At 39.4% G+C, this 24821-nt stretch overlaps 1 protein-coding gene across 8 annotated transcripts; it reads right to left on the bottom strand.

Moving 5' to 3' along the window:
- Positions 1-897: 897 nt before the first annotated feature.
- Positions 898-24821, bottom strand: LOC124182156 (E3 ubiquitin-protein ligase UBR5). Of its 8 annotated transcripts, none has more exons than XM_046569040.1 (37): positions 24581-24821; positions 23450-23650; positions 22371-22704; positions 22045-22253; positions 21807-21970; positions 19524-19723; positions 19173-19441; positions 18712-18866; positions 18360-18632; positions 18150-18263; positions 17873-18054; positions 17640-17757; positions 17370-17524; positions 16907-17192; positions 16676-16792; positions 16418-16585; positions 16074-16206; positions 15756-15978; positions 15437-15675; positions 15203-15327; positions 14750-15018; positions 14261-14427; positions 13787-14118; positions 13291-13699; positions 11836-12205; positions 10067-10406; positions 9309-9541; positions 7807-8358; positions 6950-7150; positions 6484-6855; positions 6159-6344; positions 5948-6070; positions 5363-5572; positions 4835-5193; positions 4061-4267; positions 3611-3989; positions 898-2798 (listed from the first exon to the last, which is right to left on the bottom strand). In XM_046569040.1, the coding sequence occupies exons 1-37, from the start codon at positions 24640-24642 to the stop codon at positions 2586-2588; spliced, it is 8649 nt and encodes a 2882-aa protein (XP_046424996.1). In that variant the 5' UTR covers positions 24643-24821; the 3' UTR covers positions 898-2585. The 8 variants fall into 8 exon arrangements, with proteins under 8 accessions (XP_046424996.1, XP_046425000.1, XP_046424999.1 ...); XM_046569044.1 differs by having other exon boundaries at positions 11836-12184; XM_046569043.1 differs by having other exon boundaries at positions 14750-15000.

The raw sequence follows: 24821 nt of genomic DNA, 5'->3' as shown, positions 1-24821 counted from the left end.
ATTCCATTATTTTTTTCGTAGTTACATATTCTTCGTATCTTTTTTCTTCGTGTCAAATTGTCAAATAGAAGAGAAAATGAATAATAATAATCTACATCCTTTTTCAAAGAGAAAAAACGAAACAGGCAGCTAATGGGTAAACCGAAAGAAAAAAAACGGAAAGCATGATTTAAATTTGTCAAGAGTTTTCCCACCTTGTCGTACCACTCATCCCCGAGGGAACGAAGCAAAGCAAAATGGACTAGCGACACGCCGCGCTGTTAATCAATCAATCAGCGTTCTGTCATTTTCAATTATTGTTCCAATGATCAAGCGAGAGCGAAAGAGAGCTTGTCCTGAGACTGAGAGATCGATTATTAGACAGAAAAAATTGTGACAATGATGACAAGTTTTTCAATCCTTGTGTAAATAGTAAATATATGTATTATAAATAAATACATACAATATTATAATAATTATTATTATTGTGATTATCATTATCATCATTATTATCATGACTATCATTATTTTACAACGACATAGGAATGAATTTTGAAACAAATAAAACACATCGACACTGGCAACATTTTGAATGAGATGAAAAACTAAAGCGATAAAATATCCCTAATCTTTTGCCAGCAACGTTTTATTGTTGTACTAATTATACATAAAACGGACATGCATACATGCGTACGATAATAATAACGACATAATATGCTATACCTACCGATTGAAGGTTCTAGGTTTTTTCTTCTCTTTCGACTAAAAAGAGACGAACGATTATTGTCGAATGTTCATGTATCGTTGGTCTTCTGATTAGTACGTTACATAAAAATTATTCTGTTCTTGACAAAGGGAGAAAAGAAAATTGCAATTTCTTTTCCTTTTCAACACGTAGATAAATTTTCCGAAAGGAGAAAAACTTTCTTGAAACTGAACATTTGACAAAATGTTTGCTGATTGCAAGGCTCGTTCACTTTTTTTTCCGTATTATTGTCTTGCAAAATCTGCGCTCTTTCTAACAAAGTATGAAATACATTCAGGAGTGGTCTATTAATAAATGAATTAATTGTTTGGGCCTGATTAGTAAATTCGAGATAAAAGTAAGATCATAAAACAAAAACGAACTTTCTTTTGTGTTTATATATTTTTTTTTTCTTTTTTCTATTGAAACACCTTAAAAGTATATGTATAATATACGTAGTATTTTGCAATTCCGCAAACACTGTTTTGTTTTGCTTTCTGTCCCTTTTTTCCGTTCTTCGCTGTATAAATCGTTATCATGATCGTTTATACTCGTCGTTATTTTACCTACCATCGTGATAATAATCATAGAATAATAATATACGTTTTTTTGTTTCTTATTTTCTTTTTCACTTTCATTACGATCAGTAATAAATACGATGCAAAAAAATTTCCTTTCTACAGTTAAAATCTACAATAGTACTTCCCGTCGTCATTATTATTATTATTATTATTATTATTATTATTATTATTGTTATTGTTACTACTACCACTACTACTACTCCGTTTATCATAATGAATATATTTTGTCTTCCTTTCTCTCATAATTTTATTTTTGTTATTATTTTCCTTTTTCAATTATCTTTTGAATTTCCAATTATACTTTGAAGTCCATTATTATCATTATTATCATCATCATCGTCATCGTGCGATTTCATTTCTCCTTTGCATATGATATGAAAAAAAAAAAAAAAGCTCAGTCACGATCGATAAAATACTTACATCGATTCGACAATTGAGGAACTTGAACGTTAAAGAAACGGAGAGAAGGCAATGTGATATGCTTGAGAAAGTTTTATTTGTTTTATGTGGGTGGTTGGTTTTGGGGATAAGGAGCTTCGTCGCTATATTATGTTGTATGTATAATAATAATAATAATAATAATAATAATACCACCCTAAATAGTGATATAACTATGACACGTCAAGGTAAATAAAACCTTATTACATACCAAGAATGAAAGACGCACTATAGGCGAATGTCAATTACTTTTCGAATAACAGTAATAATAGTAATGATAATAGTAATAATAATAATTGAAACAATAATTCATAATTACACCTTATAAATTTATAAATGTTATAAATTTGCCTAAGAGAAAGATGAGAAAGAGATAGAAAGAGAAATTGGAGGAAGAAAAAGTATAACAACATTGTTAATAAGTTGTTTCTGTCCTGTTTTGTTTTATTTTTACTTTAAACTTTTCTTATTTGCTTCTTTCTTTTATGTAGGTGTATTAGTTTACCGTTAGTTCGTTTTGGTTTTTTATTCCTTATTTAACAATATAATATTGTTAGTTAATTCATCGATAATCCAGCAGCGAAAATGTCACCCCTGTTTGTATTATCGCTCAAAAGTTTGTTTGTTGCTGGTTTAGTTGCTTCCAGTACGAGAGTGTGGGAGACTGAGAAAGAGATAAAGAGAGCCAGAGAGATACAGAGAAGGTGAAAGAAAATAAGTTTTCATCTTCGTTTTACCTCCACGAAAAGTGAGTTTAACCGAGAAGAGGAAGAGAAGAACAATTGGAAAAAAAAGAAAAAAAAAAAAAAAAAAAAAAACGAAATTTAGCAACAGAAACAACTTCATACGAATCCGAAATTTTTAGTTTTTATGGCAAGTAAAAGTTTGTGACGAAGAACGTGACGCGAGCTGTACAGGGGAACGTATAAACGAGATATACACGTATTCGCAGTCGGTAGATGCGCGTCGTCCGCCGGCCGAATCGTCACGCTTGGCATCGGTTGGAATCCGTCTTCACTGGCCGGAAGTGCCGGAGATCCGGTCCAGAAGTAGACCTGGAAGGGATGAAGAAAATAAATTGTAGTAGGGAAACGTCACCTCTGCGAGTTCGGCCTGTTTGCCAAAATCGCCACACTACTTCCACGTTTTTCCTCGTGTAAAAAATGATTTCCTATCAGTTAAAGAAGTTTGAAATAGAAGAAAACCCAGACTAAAAATGCTCCGGCAGTGTTGTTTGTTACAATGATGACGGACAAACGAATGAAAAAATATCAACAATATATGATATAAATGATCCTGAACAAAACGACACTAGTTAAGATACCGGCAATATGAAAAGTAGCAAAAAGACTCTCGAGTTTTTGAACAAATTGTTTTTGGGCTCATTTTGTTCAACAATAGAGATTTCCAGAGATTGCCTGAAATTTTCTTCACAAATAGTCAGCTCTAGAGTGGATGAAAATAGATTATTGTGTGCATAGCATAACAAATGTTTATTAACAGTTAAATTTGCGCGTTAAAACTATATCAGAACAGCGAACCAGTTCAACAAACAAAATGAGCCGAAAAACATTTGAAACGACTCAAAAACAACAGAGTTAAATCGTTTCGAATGTTCTGATTTTAAAACCTTTACGAAAATTGTTGATATCTTGACTTGTGTTGAAGGATTCTGCTCAGAATCATTTCTCTCAGCTAGTAGGACTATTTGTTCATTTGTGTTCACTGTCATTGGCACAAATAACACAGTTGAAGACTTTGTTAACGTTGTTTCTTTTTTCTCAGAGAAGAAGAAACGTTTTGTAACTTATCATCAATGCGGTTTGGTTCGAACATGCTTAAATAACTAAGCTAATACTGGACTTACCAGATCTTGTCGTTCGACGTGCGACATTTTCTCGACGATGGACCAAAGCCAACGTTTGAACTTTACGAGCCTTTCGGTCGACTCTCCCGACTCGTCGTTGAATGATGTGTAGGATATGAGAACAGACACGTTTATGTCACCTACGCCATTGAGCAGAAGCCTGAGATCCTCGGACGTTAATCCGTCAAGAGCACCTTCTGGAAGAACGTCAAAAACGCCCTCGCGCATTGCCTCTAATGCCTTCTCCTGCACCTTAACCATCCGAACCTCGGCATACTTGCGAACGTAGTCGTAAATGTTACTGGCCGACACTTCGATCTCCCTGCCATTCGGTATAAGTTCCAGAGAGCCGACTCCTTCCTCGGGACACAAGTCGATGCTGGAATAGAAAAACAAGTTCAGTAGATCAATTCTAGGTCGAACGAAATTAAAGGATAACGAGTCACTCACCTAAACGTCAAGTCAAGCTCAGAGAACAAACTGTTGCTGTCTTTTGTCTCGGCGTCGACAACCAGCTGTCGCAGGCTCTCATATATCACAGAGTCGAAAAACGCGAGATCGTGGAATCTTATCGGTCGCGCAAGAATGTACTTGATTACGTGACGATTGAGAAATATCGGGCACAATTCGTTTTGGAGAAGGCAAAGGCCTATTAATCTGCAATCAGTAAAAGCGAGAAAGTGTTGAGTTTTTTTCATTATTTTCCGACGCGGGACAGAAAATCGAATCAATATGGTCTTCGCAGGAAAAAAAAAAAAAAAAATCTCGGTGGCGTATAAAGCAAATATATAAAATAGGTAATAAGGAAGGCTATGTTTCTTTCTTTTTATGATTAAACAACGATTCAAGTAAGTACAGCAGCTCCTACAACTATGATAATATCTATGCATCAGAAAATCAGTAACGTTCGATTGCTTGTCACACATTTTCAGCCGAAAAGATTGCCCAATTATTGGCGGTTCTCTGTTTTATGTTGGTGAAAAAAAATTGGTAATTGGATTGTTAATGATTGTTTCGTTCCTACGATTAAACAAAAATTGAAGGAAGTACAGTGGGTTTAAAACTACAACAATATTAATTTAACACAAAAGTAGTGACATTCAGAACGACAGGGAATAAATTTTGCACAATTATTTTCTGTTTTCTATTTTGGACTAACAAAAAAATTGGACAAATTTTTTTCTTCAATGCAAAGACCCAATTTTTTTTTATTCTTAGCCTCACCTTCCGACATTCCTGAAGGCGTTCAGCCTTTCATAGCTAGCTCTTCCCTGCCTAGGTGTGTAGAATCCGCGTTTACCCGGTGAATAAAATAGCGGCGCATTGTCCTCGATATCATCGAGTATGCTGGCCTCTAATTTTTTTTTATTACCACCGCACCTCTCCGTCAGACTGAAGACGTCGAGGTCGAGGAGAGCCTCGCTGGCCAAATCCTGGTTGTGGCTGTGAATCAGCTCAAAAGCCTCCTCAACCTTCTGGCGAAGCGCATCCTCTGATGCCAGAAGCATCAGCAGCTGCGCAGGCGACAATTCCAGCAGCATTCCAGTTATCTTTTCAGCCAACGTCGGTCGCAGCGTGTGTACCTGAATTTCAAAGAAATGAATCGATTCAAGGATCAATTTAAAAGTGATACTTTTTTTCTTTAATATTAGTCACTTTTTTGATCCTTTTTCTGCACAATATCTTTCATTTGGAAAGCAAAACATCCTGTGAAATTTTGTAATACACAAATTCTAAATGTTTTTCGATTACTTTTTGATACAGCCTGTCACCCAACTGCTGTTGATGCATCGTCAAGTGATCGTTGCTTGGATGACTGACCGGCAACGGGTGAGTGTTAGAAGATGAACCACTAGTGTTCGAACCACTGGGGCCCTCTGTCGACGCCGTCGGATGGAATGATCGAGCCTCAAAAGATAGTGCTCTCCTGGCTTCTCGGCACTTACCTGACGACCTTGGATTCTAAGGGAATGGTAGTTTTAAACTTTTTCAATTATCCAGAAACACCGAAAATAAGAACATAGAGCGTTGGTCTTTAGTCAGGGAACTAATTTGCACCCTTTTCAACTTGCCACACCTCGATTGATGATTTTAATCACAACCGACCAAGCTTCACTCGGCTTAGAAGAAATTATAAATTTGCTATTCAATCAGTGGAATAATTTTCGAGTGATTCGAATAACGAAATCAATAAAAAAAATAAAAATTGTCACATCGCGAGAATGGATTAGCCGATTTTGATTATATTGGCCAGCCGGATTAATCACGAGTTTTCCTTTTCTTGAACAATTTCAAACTGAAGAGGTATAAAACAGGCAAAAGCACCAAATTCCTCACCTGGCGCCTCAAATCTCGATCTCTGTCTCTACTCTTCAGTTTCTGCAAAACGTTGTACTGTGTGTATTTTGATCCGACTTGTGCAGCCTCCAAATTTGGTAGTTTTTCGTTAGCCAGTAGAGCCTTGAACGTGAAAAACCGGAGATTAGAATACAAAAACGGTGGTCGGTTATTCGAATCAGTGTTTGGGGTGTGTTTTAATAGCGCATACCTCGGCTATAGCCGTGTAGAAGCTCCTAGCGACTCCAGATCCCTCGCCAGGCTCGTCTTTGAATGTGACTTTCACCCTGTTGACAGCCAATGGTGGCGTGTTCGAGGCTCGCCTATTGAACAAATTGTACTGCGTATTGAGCTCCTTCATGGTCTGGATCAGAAGCTGAGTGCGATCTCGTTCGACCTAGAAATACACGCAAAAATGAAGAAAAAATGACATGGAAAATTCAAAATTTGTCTTTCGTCCTCGGAAAATGAAGGAAAGAAGACAGTGATAATATAAAGGTTACGGTAATTGAATTGTGATAATGCAAAAATCATACTTTGGATAGTGTGATGTCTTTCTGTTGCGAATTACGAAGCTTTTCCATGTCTCTGCGGAACTTGGCCTCCTTGACAGGAAAGCCTCCAAGTTCGGAAACGACTGAACCGGCCTCCAAGCCGACGTCCTCCATGAAAACGCGACCGAACAGATCGAGCGACAGCCTCCATCTTCCCAGCAGAATGTTGTGCGATATGTTTGTGCCAATGGTCGTCAAGGCTCTGGAAGATTCGACAGGACTCGTCTCGACGGTCTCGTGGGCTGATATCTCCTGGTTAGATGCAGCAGGGTCAACCTCCTCGGAAACTGTCTGCGTCTCGGCTGTCGGCACAACCAAAACTTCCGGAGCGCCAACTTTATTTACATTAGGTTCCTGGCAGTGAAGAAGAAAGAAAAAAGGTGGTAAATTTTCTTCAGAACTAGTCGTTTCGATCAGTTTTCGATTGATTCCGAAATCCTAAACTCACCGACACCGTTCCCGCTCTCACTATCACGCTTCGTCCACTCTTGCACAACTCATCCTTCCCCTTACTGCTGTTGTTGCCGGGTAAGACGTTCTCCATTCCCTGACCACTAGGAGAAACGATTATTGGTGCACGATCGATCTGCTCCGTCACTACAGACGACGGCTGACTTTCCGCGGACTGATTAAAGCCCTTCGGTTTTTCCTGAGAGAAAGAAAATGTGATTTGTAAGAGTTGTTAAGCAATGGTATAATTTTTTCCTTCGCTTTTTAGTTGTTTGATAAATTACATTTGGAATCCTGCACCTGTACGAACTGGCAGACTTAAAAGCATTTCAGAAATTTCATGGAAACAGTTCTTTGTGATCACATAAAGTGTACAGAGTTGCTGCAGAATTTAATGTTTTAAATTCCCCAACTTTCAACTGTTTCCCTGAATTTTTGCTTGAACAAATCGCATTTTGCAATACTTATTTTGTATTCCTTGTATTCTCGAAAATTTTTGAATTTCATAGTTTTCATTGTACACTACATTACGTACAATACGAAAATTACGAACTGCTAGTCAAAATTACTTGTGACATTTGAAACAAAAAATGTTTAATCGCATTGAACGGCGTGATTTTCGGAATTTCAAATTAAATAAGAATTGAGAATTTAACAAACATTTGCTCAAGCATAGCGAATGAGTAAAATGATAAACAGCTAGTTAAAATTAACATTAACAGTTAAAGAAAACGTATAAATAACATCGAACGACGTGATTCTCAAAATTTTCAAGAACGACTGCAAGTATTTCCAAAAATTTTGTGTCCAATCATAAATTTCCAGGCGTTTGCAAGATTGGAATTTTAATCTCACCGTTAACTTGCTGGTTCCGGGTTGTTCACTGCCGGCAATTAAGTTCCACCTGTTCTCCGCATCACCAGCGCTGGCACTCTGGGCATTGGAGCTGCTAGAAGTCACATGGATTGGGACCTGAATAATTTGGTTGTAAGATGAAGTGGCGGCTAATAGCGAGTTGTCTGCAAATCTGCCCGAGAGTCCGAGCCTAGTCGGAAGGCCCTCTAGGGGATTCTGGCTGGCAGAACTGCCAGAGTTGACCGGCTGTCTTGGAACACCAAAGAGATCCTCGCGCCTAGAGTGCGGCTGGAGGAGATGTGGTTGATCAGCGAGCGGTAGGGCCTCGCTCATTATTGTATCAAAGGGGTCAAGCGGCGGGCAGCCCAAGCAGAGAGTCGAATCCGATCGCTGAAGGAACGGATGCTTTCGACCTTTGGCTATCGAATTTGCGCCGTTCGATGCTACGCACATCGGAACCTGGAGTAGGTCTGGATAGTCGACGGAGTCCGTTTCCATCACTGTCGATGCTGTCGAATTTCCGTCCTCCGCCTCCTCGTTGTCGTTTTCATCCTGCAGTTGTTGAGAAAATGGAAAATGTGAGCGTCAAATACGTGATTGGAACCATTTGCCAACATTTGGTTAACTTCCTAAGGTTTTTAAAAATTTTAACCAGCGGTAGTTTGGATGAGTTATAATGATGGAAGCTGAAGTATGAAAATCCTCCAATTTTCAGGGCTTCAGGAATTGCAGTTTACTAAAAACACATTCATCAATTTTGTCACGTTTTTGAATTCGAACCATTGTCTTTGAGGATTCGGCACTTCCTGTCCTTGGATGTAAAAAAAAGGTGATCTATTCACTGACGAATTGGATGACAAATAGAGATTGCAAGGTATCAATAATTTTGCGAATTTGCCAATAATTTCCCTCGATTTCAAGCGATTTCCAATAATTTCAGATGATTTCAGATGATTTCAATTTGGAAGATATTTAGCGATTGAATCTCGAGCAATTTTTACTATCAACTGTTCACTGATTTTGAGCGATTTTTCGTCGAATTTTAAGTGATTTTCAGCCATTTCATATAATTTTCAACCAATTTCTTAAAAATCGCTTCTTATGAAGTGGTTTGCGATTTCAAGAAGTGAATAAACAGCCTCTTGAGAAAGTATGATCTAATGTGTTTTTATGCTTATGTAACAACGTCCGACCTCACTGAACATAAAATCAATTTTGAGAAAAATCTGTAGGAAATGTCGTGAAAATACGTGTTTCCGAAACTGTATTATAATATGTATTTTTATTGTATGTTTTTTACGTGACAAAGTAGACATTTCCAAACAATAGTCTGAAATTTCTGAACTTCAATTGCTTGTAAACTTGGCAGTCATCCGATAATAAGAAAAAAAAAAAAATAAATAAATAAATAAATAAATAAAAAAAAATAAATAAAAAAGAAAACGAAAATTGATGCTCTTTTACATAGGGAACAAAAGGTTGCCTAACACAGAAGTACGTGCCTGTTCGGTCCAGGTGGCAAAGGCGATAGACTCCTTATGGCTGTCGCCTCTGGTAGACGGAGACTCAGATCCTGACCTCATGTAGTAGACGAGGGCGTCGAATACATAGGCAACATGGCGTAGGGCAGAGACGTCAAGCACCGGAAGACTATCTCTGTGCTCGCCATTGTGAGCTCGCATCAGGGACAAACAATAGGAAAGGAATTCTCGTCTGGCCGAGTGCGCGTCGCCTCCTGAAAGGTGAAGCAAAATAAATTCTGTATATTCTGCTATGGTTTTTGTTACTGAACTCAACTTAAATTGATTAATATGTAAAACAAACAATGTGAAGTGAATTGTCATTATGAATGATGTTATTTCGATAAATTTGGTATATTCTACACGAGAAACCCTTTAAACTTTCAAATTCGTTTGAAGATGAACAAAAAAAAAGGTACTACTTCTAATTTACTACTTTGGAGCAGCCGTTTGTAATTTCATAATTTTGATACTAAATTTGTGGCATAAAATATAGTTTCGCGAATGTGGGGATGTAGCGATATGGTTTATCCTCGTTTTCGAAAATATTTGTAACTACAAATCGGAGACATCGGTTAGCCGTCATAAAAACCAAACCAGAACAGAACAAAAAATATCAAATAATAAAAGAAGATAAAAGAAAAAAAAAGTTCCCAATTAAACAGAACTTCATAATAAACTTAAGTATTTATAAAATTCATTTTCCTTACGAATAACGAACAAACAAACAAACTGTAAACCTTCTCGATCCCGATTGCTTCTCGGCGGTTCGCCGACTCCGGTGAATCCAACGTTTATTCTAGTCGAGGCATGACCCGCTGAATTATTGGAAGTGGTTGTAATGCCACTGCGTTGATTCCTCGACGTGTTGCTTTGCAGTGTGAGAGAAAGTGCAGCTGAGTTCAGTAGCCCTGTAAAATTTCCGCCTGCTAAGGAAGGCGCGACATTTAGAGGATGTTCGGGGTGCGCAGGGTCAGCACTGCGCGTCAATGAGACACCAAATCGCAGCTGCGCCTCCGTGGCGTCCATCACCGTCATGAGCCAATCCCAAGTCGGTTTCAAATGGCCCTCAAGATAAAGCTAAGAACACAAAACCATGATATTACCAGTTTGTAATATTTTTTGACAAGCTCAATGTGTTTTAATAGTTTTATTCGGTCTAAGAAATGAATACTCATATTATCTGATATTCATACGCCTAAGGTCAAAATTCTCAAGAAAAATGCTCATGGATAGGTTTCAATGAGAATTTTAAAATGAATGAGATGAATTTTAGCAGGTTCGTTTGTGAATAAAATCAACTTAAAATTCATTGTACTGCAATAAAAGAAACTCTTTTCATAAAATTAGAATACATGCAGGATGTATTTTCCAAATTTCGGAACGTTAACACAAATTCCATACGACGCTCAAGCTAGCAGCTAGAATCAGCAGCCAAAATTTCTGATATTCATTCGAATAAGGTAATGAAGTTCAAATACCAAAAATTTGTGAGATACCTCGAATAGTTTATACAATTATTAGGAAAAAAGTGAACTGCATTTTTCTATTTTCAAAAGGTTTAACACGATTTACTGGTAACTCTGTTTGCTAGCTTTAGCTTCATAAGTTCCGTGAATCTTTTTCCAAATTTTCATAGACATTTTACGACGGTAATTATACTTGCTTAATTTTTTCGAGGATCTCATTATCAGCATTTTTAAGTAATTGGTGTAAACTTATGAAGCTTAAGTTAATAACGTTATCGTAATGTTTTTACATTACAGAAAAATCGTATTTTCGCAATTTCAGGAATGTCTGAAATGCAGTAAACCATAACAAGGTAACAAATCAGGGTGGCGACAATGTTGCTCAAATAAAATTCCCTGACTTTTCCTAAAAAAAAAAAAATTCAGAATCCCCCGATGTCTTCTCACAAAACTTAGGTAATGTTGGGCAGCTTTTATGACTAAAAACTGCAGAAGTTCTGCACTTTGCATATAAAGCTGGATTTAAAAAATACATAGTATTGCTTTGTTTCACACAAATAATTAAATTGAATTAAAAACAAGAAATTGAACAATACCATTTCCCAAAGTTAGCTTAACTGAATTTACGAAGCATAGCTGAAATTTAAAAACGATTTATACAAAAAGTACATTTTTCGCTATGGTTCATCATAATTCCCTGACTTGTCCCAATGTGCGATATTCCACAACTATTCTCGATTACCCGATCTTCCGGCTCTGTCGCCACGCTAAAAATATTCACATTTTAAAATCTTCACTACTTCAAAGTCACTAAAAAGTAACAAAATAGCGACGCCCCCACAATGTTACTAACTTCAGTCTCACGTTCACCGTCATCAATGCTTCATCTTGATCTTCTGAATCGAAAAATGTCGATTCCATGGTTGAAAACACTTTCTATGTATGTTTGGATTAGATTTTTTTTTTGAACTAATCAAAACACAAGATCAAACGTATTTCAGGTGTGATGAGTCACCTTGGTTTTTATGATAATAGTTTACCTGAAGGCCGATGGCGTCCTGATAGGAGATTTCCATGAGCCTGGGAAGGGCAGGCGCGTGTGTTTTGTAGTCCTGCAACATGGTGAGCAGGTCAGCAATCTGCCTGATAACGATTCCAAATGCTCGCGCTAGGCAGCTGGCGGTTGTTCCCATAGTTATAGGTTCCTGCGCCGCTGTCACCGCGGACGTTGCCGTCGATCGTCTGAGAGACGAGGGGTCTATGAATACCAAGTTACTTCCGCCGGTCACCCTGAGACCCGCCGTTCGGGTGCTCGACTCTCGGTTGCGGATCGCCCACTGCATTGAGACCGGCGCCAAATTGTTTCTGTGCGCGTGACCAGACGACCCGCTGAAACGAACAATCGCATATCTTTTTGAACATCGACCTCTGATCTAATGCGTCGTGTATGGATTGATTCACAATTGAAATAATTTACCAATCTTTACGGTTCTCTGCTTATTTCGGGTTGTACGAACGAGCAGATGACTGAAAAAATGGGTCAATTTGGGATATTTATATCTCGACAACTGATTATTCTTTTCGACTGGAGTTTGTTTTATTCGAAACTTTGTAAATCTAAGTTCGTTTTCGCGTTTTTTCTCATCAGAATCGATTGACACGAAGTATTGTCATTGACAATAACGTCAACTGTTTAACTCCCTGAAATGTTTCGCGGTAATGACGATATTTTAAAAATGACTCAACCGATTTACTTCAAGTTTGGAGACAGTATTTTTAGGTAATTCATCCTCTATGTCATGATTCCACGTTCTTTTGGTTGTCGTGTTTTTTAATTTTGATGGTTGGATAAAGTTGTTGGAAATTTTAGACAACAAATCGAATTTCGATCTCAAACGGTCACAATTTCAATAATAAAAAATTTTTCGGACGGTGGCAGAGTGTAAACTATCTTATACTGTCTCCTAATTTGAAGTACATTGATTATCGGTTATCGAGATATCTTGGGCACTGTAAAACATATAATTGTGGGAAATGTTTGAAGTTATTGTCAATAACAATGCTTCCTATCACTTAATTCCAGTACAAAAATTCCCAAATTCACCTACTTTTTCAGACTTTTACTCATGTAAATCTACTTGACTGATAAAAAAACTATCAGAGATCGATCTGAAGAAGAAAGGTGAACTCTAAGAGTCTCAATATTGTTTGTGAGGTAAGTAGAATCCTGAGTATTTATATGAAAGAACACAAATTAGACGCTTTGAACAATTATTCGTGTCCACAGACTGCAAGTTGTCACTTTCACTACAAAAGTTGGCTAAACATATCATAATCTTTGATCACAAAGCCAAAATTCGATCTTAAGATTCTCAAACTGTGAAAGAAAAATGCTATATCAGTCAATCTTGATTCTTTAAACTCGATGTTTGAACAAACAGAAGAATCGAGAAACGACACGTTACATCTCATCCCAAAAACGATTAGCAAATTACCTTCTGCGTTCAAGCTGTTCGTCACCGATCTGAAACTCTTCGTTGTCCTGTTCATCAGTCTCACCAGCCTCGCTCTCGTCATCTTCCTGTTGACTAGACTCTCCAGACTCGTCCTCGGGGAACAAAAGAATAGATCCCATACCGCCATCTGATCCAGCAGTGGCACCAGTCTGCACACTGCGCTGAGCAGAAGCCGCATCTTGGTTGCTGTGATTGTCGTCTGAGTCGGACTCGGTTTCCGCCTCAGCAAGGAGGTCTAACTCCGTGTCCGACTCTCCGTCACCTGCCTGCTCCTCACCCACTCCGCCGACGTTGTTGTCGACCTCGCCCAGCGGCTGGCTGACGTTTGCTCCGGAAACGCCAGATTCCTCGTGTTCGCTGATGTCGCCGTCAATGTCCATGGGTACTTCTGAGAGTGAAATTTTCGTTGAGAGTTTATCGAGTCCAAAATATTCATTCACGATCGTCCAACTGCTACAAAGTTATTTTTAGCTACCTTCTCCACCCTCAGTTTCGTCCATGGCAGAAACCTCTCTGGCTATTGCGATGTTGTTGTTGACTTGCTGCGCTTGAAGAGCGCTGTCGAGAACCTGGGCACTGACTCCGCTGCGTGGAATCAATGGCTCGATGGAAAAAAGCTCCTCTGATCCATTGATAACTTCAATCGCTGAGCTGGTCAGGGTGAAAGGTGCAGTTGGACGCGCAACTCCCAGTCTAACTGGCGCGATGAGGGAATCGGCGGTTTCACAGAGTTCCTCAACGGCCAATTTGATGAGTGCTTGAAAAACGCGTCGGCACTTCATCAGTGGTTGAGAAGCCTGACTCGCGCTGATAAAATAAAAGTCTTTCAACATCGGCTGGTTTGTCAAAATGTCTACTAAAATTTGTCATCCAAATTTCCTAATAATTCCAGGTTTACAAATTTTTCTAAGTAGTAGATAGTGGTGATTTTCAAGCAAATGCGACGAACCTTCTTCGCTTAGTAGTATTTGGCGCCATTTCTATGGTGAAAATAACGAATATCCTTGCAACGGATCTAACGAATCGTCTGGCAACGTTGTTTGCCTCTTCTTGACGACCTGGCACATTGTCTTTCTGCAATTCCCTGACCAACGTCGACAGAAGGGTGTCCAGCATCTGGGAATAAATAACGAACAGTCAACAATTGTCTACGAATAATGCTTCTCTGACATCCAAGAAGACGTTCCGACAGCAGTTACATCGCTTTCTATAAAATTGATATTACGCTGTAACTGGAACATCAACTCACGAAAGTGATGAGATAGGACTCTCATAAAATCATTAAACTTTCTCGAAATCAACTCAGACTTGCGTCTTGCTACGTTGGCAATTACTGTCCTGGTGACAACCTTTGGATGCTATAATTTACATACAAATTGGTTTTTCACTAGTCAAAGGATCTCCGTGAGATGAGATGAATTACGCAACAATTTCTCACCTCTGCGCTGCACTTCACCAGAAGAGAATGGGTGAACTTGTCGAGGAGAGCAGTACCGCTCTGTCTGCAAGCCTGTCCCTGATCGCCAAAGAGCTGATCGTTCGTGGGACTTTCAGTAACGCCGGACATGATCATGCACTGAATGGCCGGCCAATCGTTGAGCAGCCGCTCCAAGGCTCGGCGGCTGAATCTCGGGGGCTCCAAATCGTGATCTGGCATGTCTGCATCAGCACCCAAACCTGAGAGGAACACTGTGTGGAACGTATACTCTTCTGATTTTTGTTAAATTAAAAGGCACTTTGCTGTCTTCAGTTTCAACTCATCATGCAGAAAAAATATTACGATAATAATACACGATAAAGAGTTTCTGAACTCCTCGAAAACATCAAAACAATGAATATCCGTAATAATTATTTCTCACTAAAATTATCAATCATCATTGTCACAATTTACCATCTGACGATGGTGTCTTGCGACTAGCCGAAGTCGATCTTTGCCTCGGGGCCGATCTGTACTGGCGCTGTTCAACCGACTGCCTCCCCACTGTTTGTACAAGGAATAACAGTATACTTTCACCTCTGAAATCAACAAACGGTTATGTTTTTACAAATGAAAGGAAAAAAACGTATTCGACGAATAAATCACGCGAGACGAAAACTATCTTATTTCTCCCTACGATTTCCATACCGTGAGTTTAACTTGGTTGCTAGGTCAGTGTTCATCACCAGGCGACAAAGAAGGTCGTATCGTGCACCCTGGTGTCCAGCAATAAGGGCGCGACACTTGCATTTCTCCCAGCAGTCGCAGTAAGCTGTTGGTGATGTTTTTTTCAATTTGCAGTCGTGGCCTCTGTGGCAAACTCGTGCGCACTCCGTACAGCAGCAGAGAGAACCAGTCAAGCCACACGTTCGGCACTCGAATATGTCCTGAAAAATTAACAAAAACGTTTCGCTGTTGATTCCGTTCTGCAAGATTTGGTTCAACTTTCGACGTGTTGAACTCTCACCTGATTAATGTGCTCGGCTCCAGTCCAAGTGAAGCTGCAAGTGTCGTTGCAGCAGGTAACGAACAGCGGTGATAAATCGGGGCTCGCGTCTGGCTGCAGGATCATTGCTGAACAGTCTTTGCCATCGCGACCGACGCGCTGTATCGTGTCGAGCAGAATTAGGGCTGCATGATAGGCGCGCACAGACACAGCGAGCATCAGCGGCGTCTGACCTTGTGCGTCTCTATAAATCGTGAGGTAGAAATTTAGTTATGGAAGCTTCGAAGCTTGTTTGTTTATTTGTTTAGGCCTCGATGAGAAGATTAAAGAGATGCGAACCTGGCGACGAGTAGTTCCTTCAAGTGCGGTGCGAGGACCGGACTTTCGCAGAGGTACTTGAGTATCAGTAGAGCGTTATTGCGCCGTTCGACTGAATCGATGACATAAGTATTGTTCGTTGTCGAACTGGCACCTGGGCAGGGATAAAAATATAAACGAAACTGTACAAGGGAGGAAAAAAAAATAGTAAAATAAGCCTGATTTTACTTAAACTGGACATTTTTCATCGAATTTTTGTGGTGATTGAGTCGGTATAAAATCTACGCCAAATGAATGATTGAGTAACTGGCGAAGGATGGCAAAAAAAGAAAAAAAAACATCGTTGACATGTTAAAACAGAATACCGGATTTGTTCATCATGGAGATACTGGCTGCGCCAATACTGAGTAGGCTGTCTTCCTCCCCGGAGGTGTTGTCAAAGGCTTCGGGTGGCCAGCTGAGAGTTGGAATGGGTTCTTCGATGGGCGCGGTGTTGCCGTCGACCGTGTTCACGACTAGTTCGCGTTCAATGCCTTTGATGGAAAAGATGCAAACATCAATTTAGAAGGTAAAGTTACAATGAAACATTTCTGAGCAGTACTTTCAGAGCATTCAATTCTCACCTTGCTCATTCTCCTTGTTCGACGTCGGTGAGCACATATTCACGCAGGCGTGGAAAATGTTTCGATTGCCGTCGCATCGTTCTGTTAAGATTGTCTGAATCTGCGACGAGATTGTCTCTGAAAGCGAAGAGTTGAAAACTTGTTGGTTACTAAATTCTTTGTACAAAAAAAAGTATTTGAAAGCAGCGAATTGTTTTTATATTCAAATACAGTCGCAGCAACGTTACTTACTTTGGTCTAGTTCGAGGTTCGAAAAAATTTGCTTAACACCGTCAAAATCGCATCTCAGTATCCTCGGTAGAAGTAGAAGATTGTCAAAGACCAGGGCTATTACCGCTACCTGGTTTTTTAAATTCGAGGAATTTGTGCAGCTGGGTATTGGAATGGTTGACGCACCTATACAATGCACCGGAACGAGGTCCAACCAGTTTGGGTCTCTTATCGCCTCAGCGCAATCCTTTGCTATAGGATAAATCGTGTTGTTTCCGTCCCGCAGGATCATCGAACATTCGGTGTTCTGAATAAAACGGGAGTTATCAGGGTGTTTTTCTTTCATTTTCGTAGTGTCAGTTAGAAACAAGTTGACGAAAATGGTTGAACATGATAAGAAAACGTTCACATTCGGTTGAAACAGATAAAAATATGTGGACGATGATGAAGAAACCATAATAAATGTACGTAAAATCGTTTTTACCTCGCCAGCGCTGGTGAGACTGATATTTTGTGGCTGTAGTCCGAGAAATGAGGAAATATCGGACGGTATGTAACAGTCTTGAACGTATCGTCCTGTGCTAAGATTGTAGACAACGTAAGTGAGCTTGGTTCCGTTCTTCAGTATCGCGTGTATGCCTGAATAACAGATGAGGATAGAAGTGAGAATTTACAAACCAGTTGCTGTGTTATAAAAGCAGAATAAAGCATCGTTTTTGTTCATCGAACAATCATTAGTGATAGCGTTACTTACCTTGACCGTCGGTGGAAATAGTCAATAAATTCTCGTTCGACGTTTCAACAAGATTCACTCGCCTTGGGGTTCTTTGGAAACAGTCGGGTGCACGGGAACTTAATGGTGATTTTATGACCTAAAGGCAGAAAGAATGAAAAAATGGTGTTCAAGAACAGCGCGACTTCATCTCTATTTATAAACACAATATTCCTATATTGTTGATCTATCATCAAGAATTGTGGAAAATGTACCTGTAGTTCGTCTTTTCGGAGGAGTCGGCAGTCCGTGAGTAGTTTGATGAGTTCTTCGGCGGTCAGATCCTTGAAATCTGAAGTGCTGAAGTCCTTCTCTTTCGTCTCCTTTTCCTTCTCCTTAGAATCCTTTGAGAAGAATTTTACTGCTACGTAGCATCCGTCGACTTTTATAACTTTACCTGCATTACAGAGAAAAGAGAGCAAACGATAACATTAAGCGAAACGAAACCTTCGACGATAGTTTATAAAAAAAAAAAAGGGTTTAAAAACGCACCAATCGGTACAGTTTTAACATCTTCGACGAAAACGACATCTTTCAGCTGCCAGTCCTCTTCGTCTTTTTTCTCCGGCTCTCCCTCTCCTCGGGGCGCCATTCTTTTTTGTCGTTCTGAAAATACCAGGTAATTTTTGTCATCTTTCAGAGTTACAAATAGTGAAGAAATAAAAAACGTAGAGAGAAATAGATGATTATAAAAGAATTAACTGTGACTGGTTGTGATGCTGCCTGTGTCGCTGCACGTGCTCGAGGCAGGCGAAGGTGGCGGTGGCATGTCAAGACGATCAGCTGTTTCCTTGTGATTAGTTTTGCTGGGTCCGCCGGCGGCGCCTGCGGTTGGAATAACTTCCCGTTTCTCAGTCGGATTGGCAGGTATCAAAACGCCGGCCGGAAGGATCTTGAATCTACAAGTCGCGTCCAAATTCCAAGCTGCCGATAAGAGTTGTCCAACTTTTGGCACTCCGTTCGCGATTGTGAATCCTGTTGGAACAAATTAGGTGGTTTGTCACAGATCTGCATTAAATTCATTTTGGACTGTGAAAAAGAAATTGAGACTTACCTATTGCTCCTGGTTGATAAATTGGGCTGTTTTTCATGCACACGTGTGTACCGTAACTTATGTCTGTCGACAAAACCGTCGAAGGTCTGTGCTTCCTAGATTTCGCCTTGTATTTCTCCCACAGCTTTTTTCGCTGGGCGAATGGCAGGACACCCCTAAATAAAAAAAACGCACAGAGATTGAGAATCGAAAAATCAGGATTCTTTCAGCGCATTAAACCACAATTGCCCTGCCTTTTGGCACAAGGCTGAAGTTAGTAACGATTCTGTAATGATTCATAATTCGGAAATAATGTTGTTTCATAACTTAGGATTGTCCGAAATGCCGTGAATCATAAGGAGGTAAAACGTATTCATATTTTGAAAACTTAACCAGATCAAAGTCAATATAACACGGCTTTTCGTTTCATTTATCGTGTAAACTTTTCCGTGAGTAAGTAAAACATAGAAAACTGAACTCACCACCAGTAAAGACCGCCGCTTTCGAGTCTGGCAACTGTGTAGAGAGCGCACGTGTGCAGGGAGACAATTCTGTCGAGCGTGAATTCAGTGAATGCCTGAGCGGGATGTTCGAGTCTCGAGGCGACGTGTCCTAAAAGGTCGTCCAACCACGTGGCAACCTTACCGCTCTCTGTGCTGACGGAACACCGAATAGCTGTAGCAGAAATGTTGACGATCTTCTCTCCAAACAAACCAAGCGGAATGCTCTTGGGGTGATGAACGTTTGGGTTCTGAAAATAAATTTTTAAAGTTAGAAGCCTAACGATGATGCAAATAATTCTAAAACACTTTTGGAAACTAATCGCTACTCACTTCTGGATGTTTATAAGGCTCAGGGTCTGCCCATCGCCACTGATAGAGCTGCCCGGTAGACGAAACTGCAATTAGATCACTGTACAGAGCGGCAATTTGGACAAAGCGAGGCGCCGGTTCACCGCAACGCTCGTGCCACCATTCAAGCTCCTCGGACATCCATAACGGACACTGCGAGGCGAGTTCCTTTTTCTTGTTATCTGGAAGAGACGAACAAGGTTAAATAAGGCGATACAAAACTATCGGCAAGCTGCAAGTAGATGTAAAAATTAAATCATTGGTCAACGTTTTGTTACAAATCTAATCTCTTCTCTTCTTCTCTATATATACAAAACTCAACATCTATTTGTCTAAAAAAATTTCATTGTATTCAACTTTCAAGATTCGATGGATGCCTAAGAATACGATCTATAAAAAACCATGAGACTATTTCAGGATTGTGAGGATGAGCCTCCATTTCCACCTGACAGTATTTAAGTTATGCGTCTTGGAGTGATATTTACTGCTGGCAAACACAGGCTGTAAGAATTTATACAAAGAACTTGAGTCCATATCCAGCAAAGGTAAAAAAAAAAACCTCTCAGTACAGCAGCTAGAGTATGCAACCAATCTACAGATTTTCTACCAGAACAACCACAGTATGAGAGGTTGCCTTGATGAATTCAGAACAGGGCTTAACTCTGTCGACGACCATGATATTCTGATAATTAGCAAAACCTGGCTCACAAAAGAAATCAAGAACTCCGAATTAAGTTTACGCAGCTATAATATAATCAGTTTATAATAAGTTTATTGTAGTTGGTGACTTTAATATACCAGGTTTCAACTCGATAACCAGTGATAATTATTCCTTTGCTCATGTATACCATTCGGATCACAATGTTCGAAAAGCAGCTGATCACTTATCTGAATGGTGCAAATTATTTAAGCAAATCAATAGCTTCAAAAACCTTATTGACAATATATTAGATTTAGTTTTTACTAACGTAAGCAATACTGATATAGATCTTAACCATGATCCGATAATTCATTCTGATAATTTGCATTTTGCAGTTACTGTGTCTTACAACTGGATTCTGCAAGATAGATTGGAATTTTCCGAGTATGTTTATGATTTTAAGAGGACAGATTTAGATGCAATTTCCAAAGATCTTAGCGCCATTATTTGGCTTAACTTTAATGATAACAATTTACACTTTAATGAAGCTGTAGATTGCATAAATATGTACTTTACTAAAACTATTGAAAAACATGTACCAAAGATAACGATGAAACCCAGTAACTTTCCCAACTGCTTTTCTAATAAATTTGAGATAGCTATTACGAATAAGAAAAAATACCACAGATTCTACAAACTTTACAACTCTGGTACCTAGCATGATCATTTTAAGAAAGAAAGATCTGTATGTCAAACTCTAAAACAAGAGGATGATTAAAATCACGTACAGAAAACTAAGAAATCGTAATACCAAGACCCTAAGAACTTCTTTAAATATGTCAACACATCAGACAACAGTAACACGATTCCTAACTTACTAATGGTAACTCGGTGGATGCCATGTATTCTGTCTTATCCAAAGTTTTTGATAAATATAAAATTACTGCTTTGAAAATTTGTTTGCTATGGCATACATGATTCTCTGCTCTGTTGAGTCGAGTCACTTCTTACTGGTTGATTGTAAAAGGTGAAAATAACAAATTATTAATCTCGATCGATTCAAGTCTCGTTTGGTGTAGGTCAAGCTACCTACTTAGGCCCATTGTTGTTCCATATATTAATTAACGATGTACTCCTCTGTATAAGACATAACTCTCTTCTACTTTTTACAAACGATATGAGATTATTTACTGAAATCCGTAACTCAATAGACTCTGAACTCTCACAAGATGATATAACCACGTTCTTTGATTGGTGTTGCTCAAATGGTTTACGATGCAATAGTAAAAAATGCTTCACTCTAACTTTTGGTAAACCCTGATTACCCATATTCAACTACTCTTTAAACAACCACACCCTTACTCAGGTCAACCACACAAGGGACCTTAAGGTAATCTTCAATACTAAACTTTTGTTTAAATTCCACTTTGAAAAAATGTAAATTAAAGCTCATAGAACCATAGGCTTCAATTGTAATAGGTTGTAATTGGGCTTGTCCCGTTGATACGAAATAAATAAATAAACATTTCTAGTAACTCATTACATACTAGAAGATATCAAAATTGCAGAAGAAAGTCAAAAAAATTCCTGATTATCGGTTGCTTTTCTTCGAAAATCAATGTTACCTGGATCCTTTTCCCACGAATCTTTGAGGGCTGTTTCCAGCCACCGGCGAGGGCCGTAATACTGGCGATCTCTCCACCGACTGAAACTATCTCGATCCCTGTCCCGATCTGCTGATCGTTCGCCGTCCCTGTCGCTGCCAAGCCTGCGTGAAGAGCTACCACGACTGTAAAATAACACACGAGATTAGTTGGTGGATTTGCTATAACGGGGAGAAACATTTTCATTGCCTATACTCGCCTCCGGATTCCCGTGTAGCCGAACATGTCCTCTGAGAACATGGAGTCTGCATCTATAATGACGGAATGCTCGTTGCTGAAACCACCGTCGAGCAGGGAGATCAGATCCTCAGGAACATAGCTGTCGGCTGCATCTTCGGCGTCATCGCCCTCCTCGTCATCCCGAGATAGAAGATTGTTGACGGCGAGATTGACGTCAAGATTTGTACGCTGGAACGAAAAACGAGGAATGTTTAATAATATTTTCTCACGACTGTTGTCTCGACAACTCGCGAAAAAACTGTTTGGAAACTACAGAAAAAAAAACAGCCGCGTGGTTTTGGATACCTCGTCACCCACCTGTAGCTCCCTGATAATTAGGTTTCTGCTTTTTCCCTGCAACACCACTTGCGCCTGGGAGATCAAATCCTCCGGAACAAAGGGTGCCGGCACCGAGACGATCGGTCTTGAACTGCTGCCGCTTGCACCGCCCATTATAACACCTGGCGGTCCACTGCGTCCGGCCCCTCCGCCTCCACCGCTGCCACCTCCGCCTCTTATTGCCGAACTGTTGCGCATTATTCTTGCCCTAGAGCGAGGCAATCCTGCTCTTCCGCCGCTACCTCCACCTCCACTTCCGCTTGGTGCTGAGCCTGAGTTTCCTACATGGCTTTTGTTTGTGCTTCAGAAGAAATTTCAATTGTTTTTAACTTCGGTTCGAATTGCAGAACCAGATTTTGGGGGGCTGGTTTGGAAATCTCGAGCAAAAATATTAGAATGCAACTCAGCTTTCTTCGTGGAATATCATTGAAAAATATTTTAAAAAATCGATTTAAATCAAATAAATTCATAGAAGTAAAATCAAAATAATTGTCTGGCATTTCTTCTGTATCAGTAGCCTCAACAATTCATGTAATGAATAATCAATATTTACTTTTTTCACAATCAATAGTTGGCTTTTGAATTTAAAAAATAAATTATAATTTATATTTTGCGTAAAAAATAATTCGAAATCCCACAACCTCAAAGTTGTGTTTCGTGGGATTTCGAAATTTTGATCACTGAAAATCGGCCAATTTTTTTTTAAATACCTATGACTACAGGGAAGACGTGAACCAAATTTCAGATTTTTCGAAGCACTATTAAGGCGGGGAAAAAAAAAAAGAATGTAGTAAGCTCGAATTCCCATGTTATTTAATTGGGAAATTTCACTGCTTCGGAGGCAGTTCTTAGAGTTTACCTATAGGTTTCAAATTTTGTGTACATTTTTTTTGATTTTTTTGCAAACTTTTTCGGCCTTGTCCGCAGGAATTTTCGAAAACACCCTAAATAAGGACCACCCTAATGTATACGTACACCTTGCGAAGAAAACTGAGCTTGCAGTTAATACCTTATGCAGAGGGAGAAAAGAGTATAAGTATACTCACTTTCTGTTGGGTTCATTTTTGCTCAAATCTAGCCTGTCTGACAAAACAGTGAATGCTACACGGCAAATTCTATTGTCTTCCATCAACAGGGCAATGTGAGTTGGACCGACAACTATGCGCTTAACCGATCCCTTCAGTCCACTAAGTGCTGGTGGTGTCATAAATCCATATCTGTTTATCTTCTCAGCGACTTCTTTTAACCTAGCAACAGAAACATAATTCTTTATTAATGGTGACATTTAAAAAGCTCGAGAATTTCGTAAGTGGTTAAACATTTTGTACTGGTTTCAGAAATTTGGCAAAATCATTTGCACGATTTCATAAGCTTCGATATCTTGCTATTAAATATTTTACTCAACAAGCTCCGAAATTTAATTTCCATAAGCGCATTTCATCAATTGTATGATATTCTGGAATTTGTATTCGTTGAAATAGTTAACAATACTTTAAAAAAGAAACTGAAAATCATACCAAACATTTTCAAAATGCTTGGAATTCGTGTGACAAAATCTGCGATTGCCAAAAAAATGAAGTGGAAACAGTTTAAAATTTGGATACTTCTTGGTGAAAATGAATTAGCAAAGTTATATCTACGACAACTTTCACATACCAATGGGTAATCTTATTTTCTGATCAATTTAAGGGTAAAAAGATTTGATTAAGACATCGATCGAGAAACAGGCTATCATATATAACTATTGGAATGTTTAATCGTCCTGCGATTTCGAGTCCAAGCCTCTACTCCTTACTCTCGATAACAATGAGATAACAATCGGTTACAATGCTATGAAGAAAAAGTTAAAAACTTTGCATCAAAACACTGAGTGGCTTATCAATCTGTGTTTGGTTGATCAGCTGCGAAAACGAACGGAGCTGTCTGACAGTTTTGCCGATACCCCTGAAAATAGTGAAAAAAGCAGAGAGGTCGGGTCGAGTCTCGAGAACGTTGGATATCATATTCTGAGCGTTTTTGGAACATGGTGGCCGCATGCAGCGGGCTATCAAGGATCGGAAGGACGCGGATGGAAAGCTAGACAAGCAGCAGAAAACTGGGAATAATCGAGGCATCGAGTGCTCGTCAAAGGGCAGCGGCGTCGGAAAAACTAAGAGACGTAGGAATACATAACTTACCTGTCGTTCAGCTGGTCGTCCGTTCCCGGTAAAGGGTGGACGACAAAGTGGATCGAGGACATTTCTTCGCCCTGTTAACGATGCGCAGATACGCAGCCACGTGTCTGGATTTGGGGTTTAAAACGATAGACGATTCAACGGCTATTATTTCTTCTCGTCCGTTGTTTCTTTTTCAACACTAAATCTTCACTACATCAGCAGCGGAATAATATCCAGCCATGTTTCGTGAGAAACAACCAGC

This window comes from Neodiprion fabricii, chromosome 5, assembly GCF_021155785.1.
Source record: "Neodiprion fabricii isolate iyNeoFabr1 chromosome 5, iyNeoFabr1.1, whole genome shotgun sequence".
NCBI lineage: Eukaryota > Metazoa > Arthropoda > Insecta > Hymenoptera > Diprionidae > Neodiprion > Neodiprion fabricii.
Note: the sequence above shows the minus strand (reverse complement) of the source record. Positions and strands in the feature narration are given on the sequence as shown.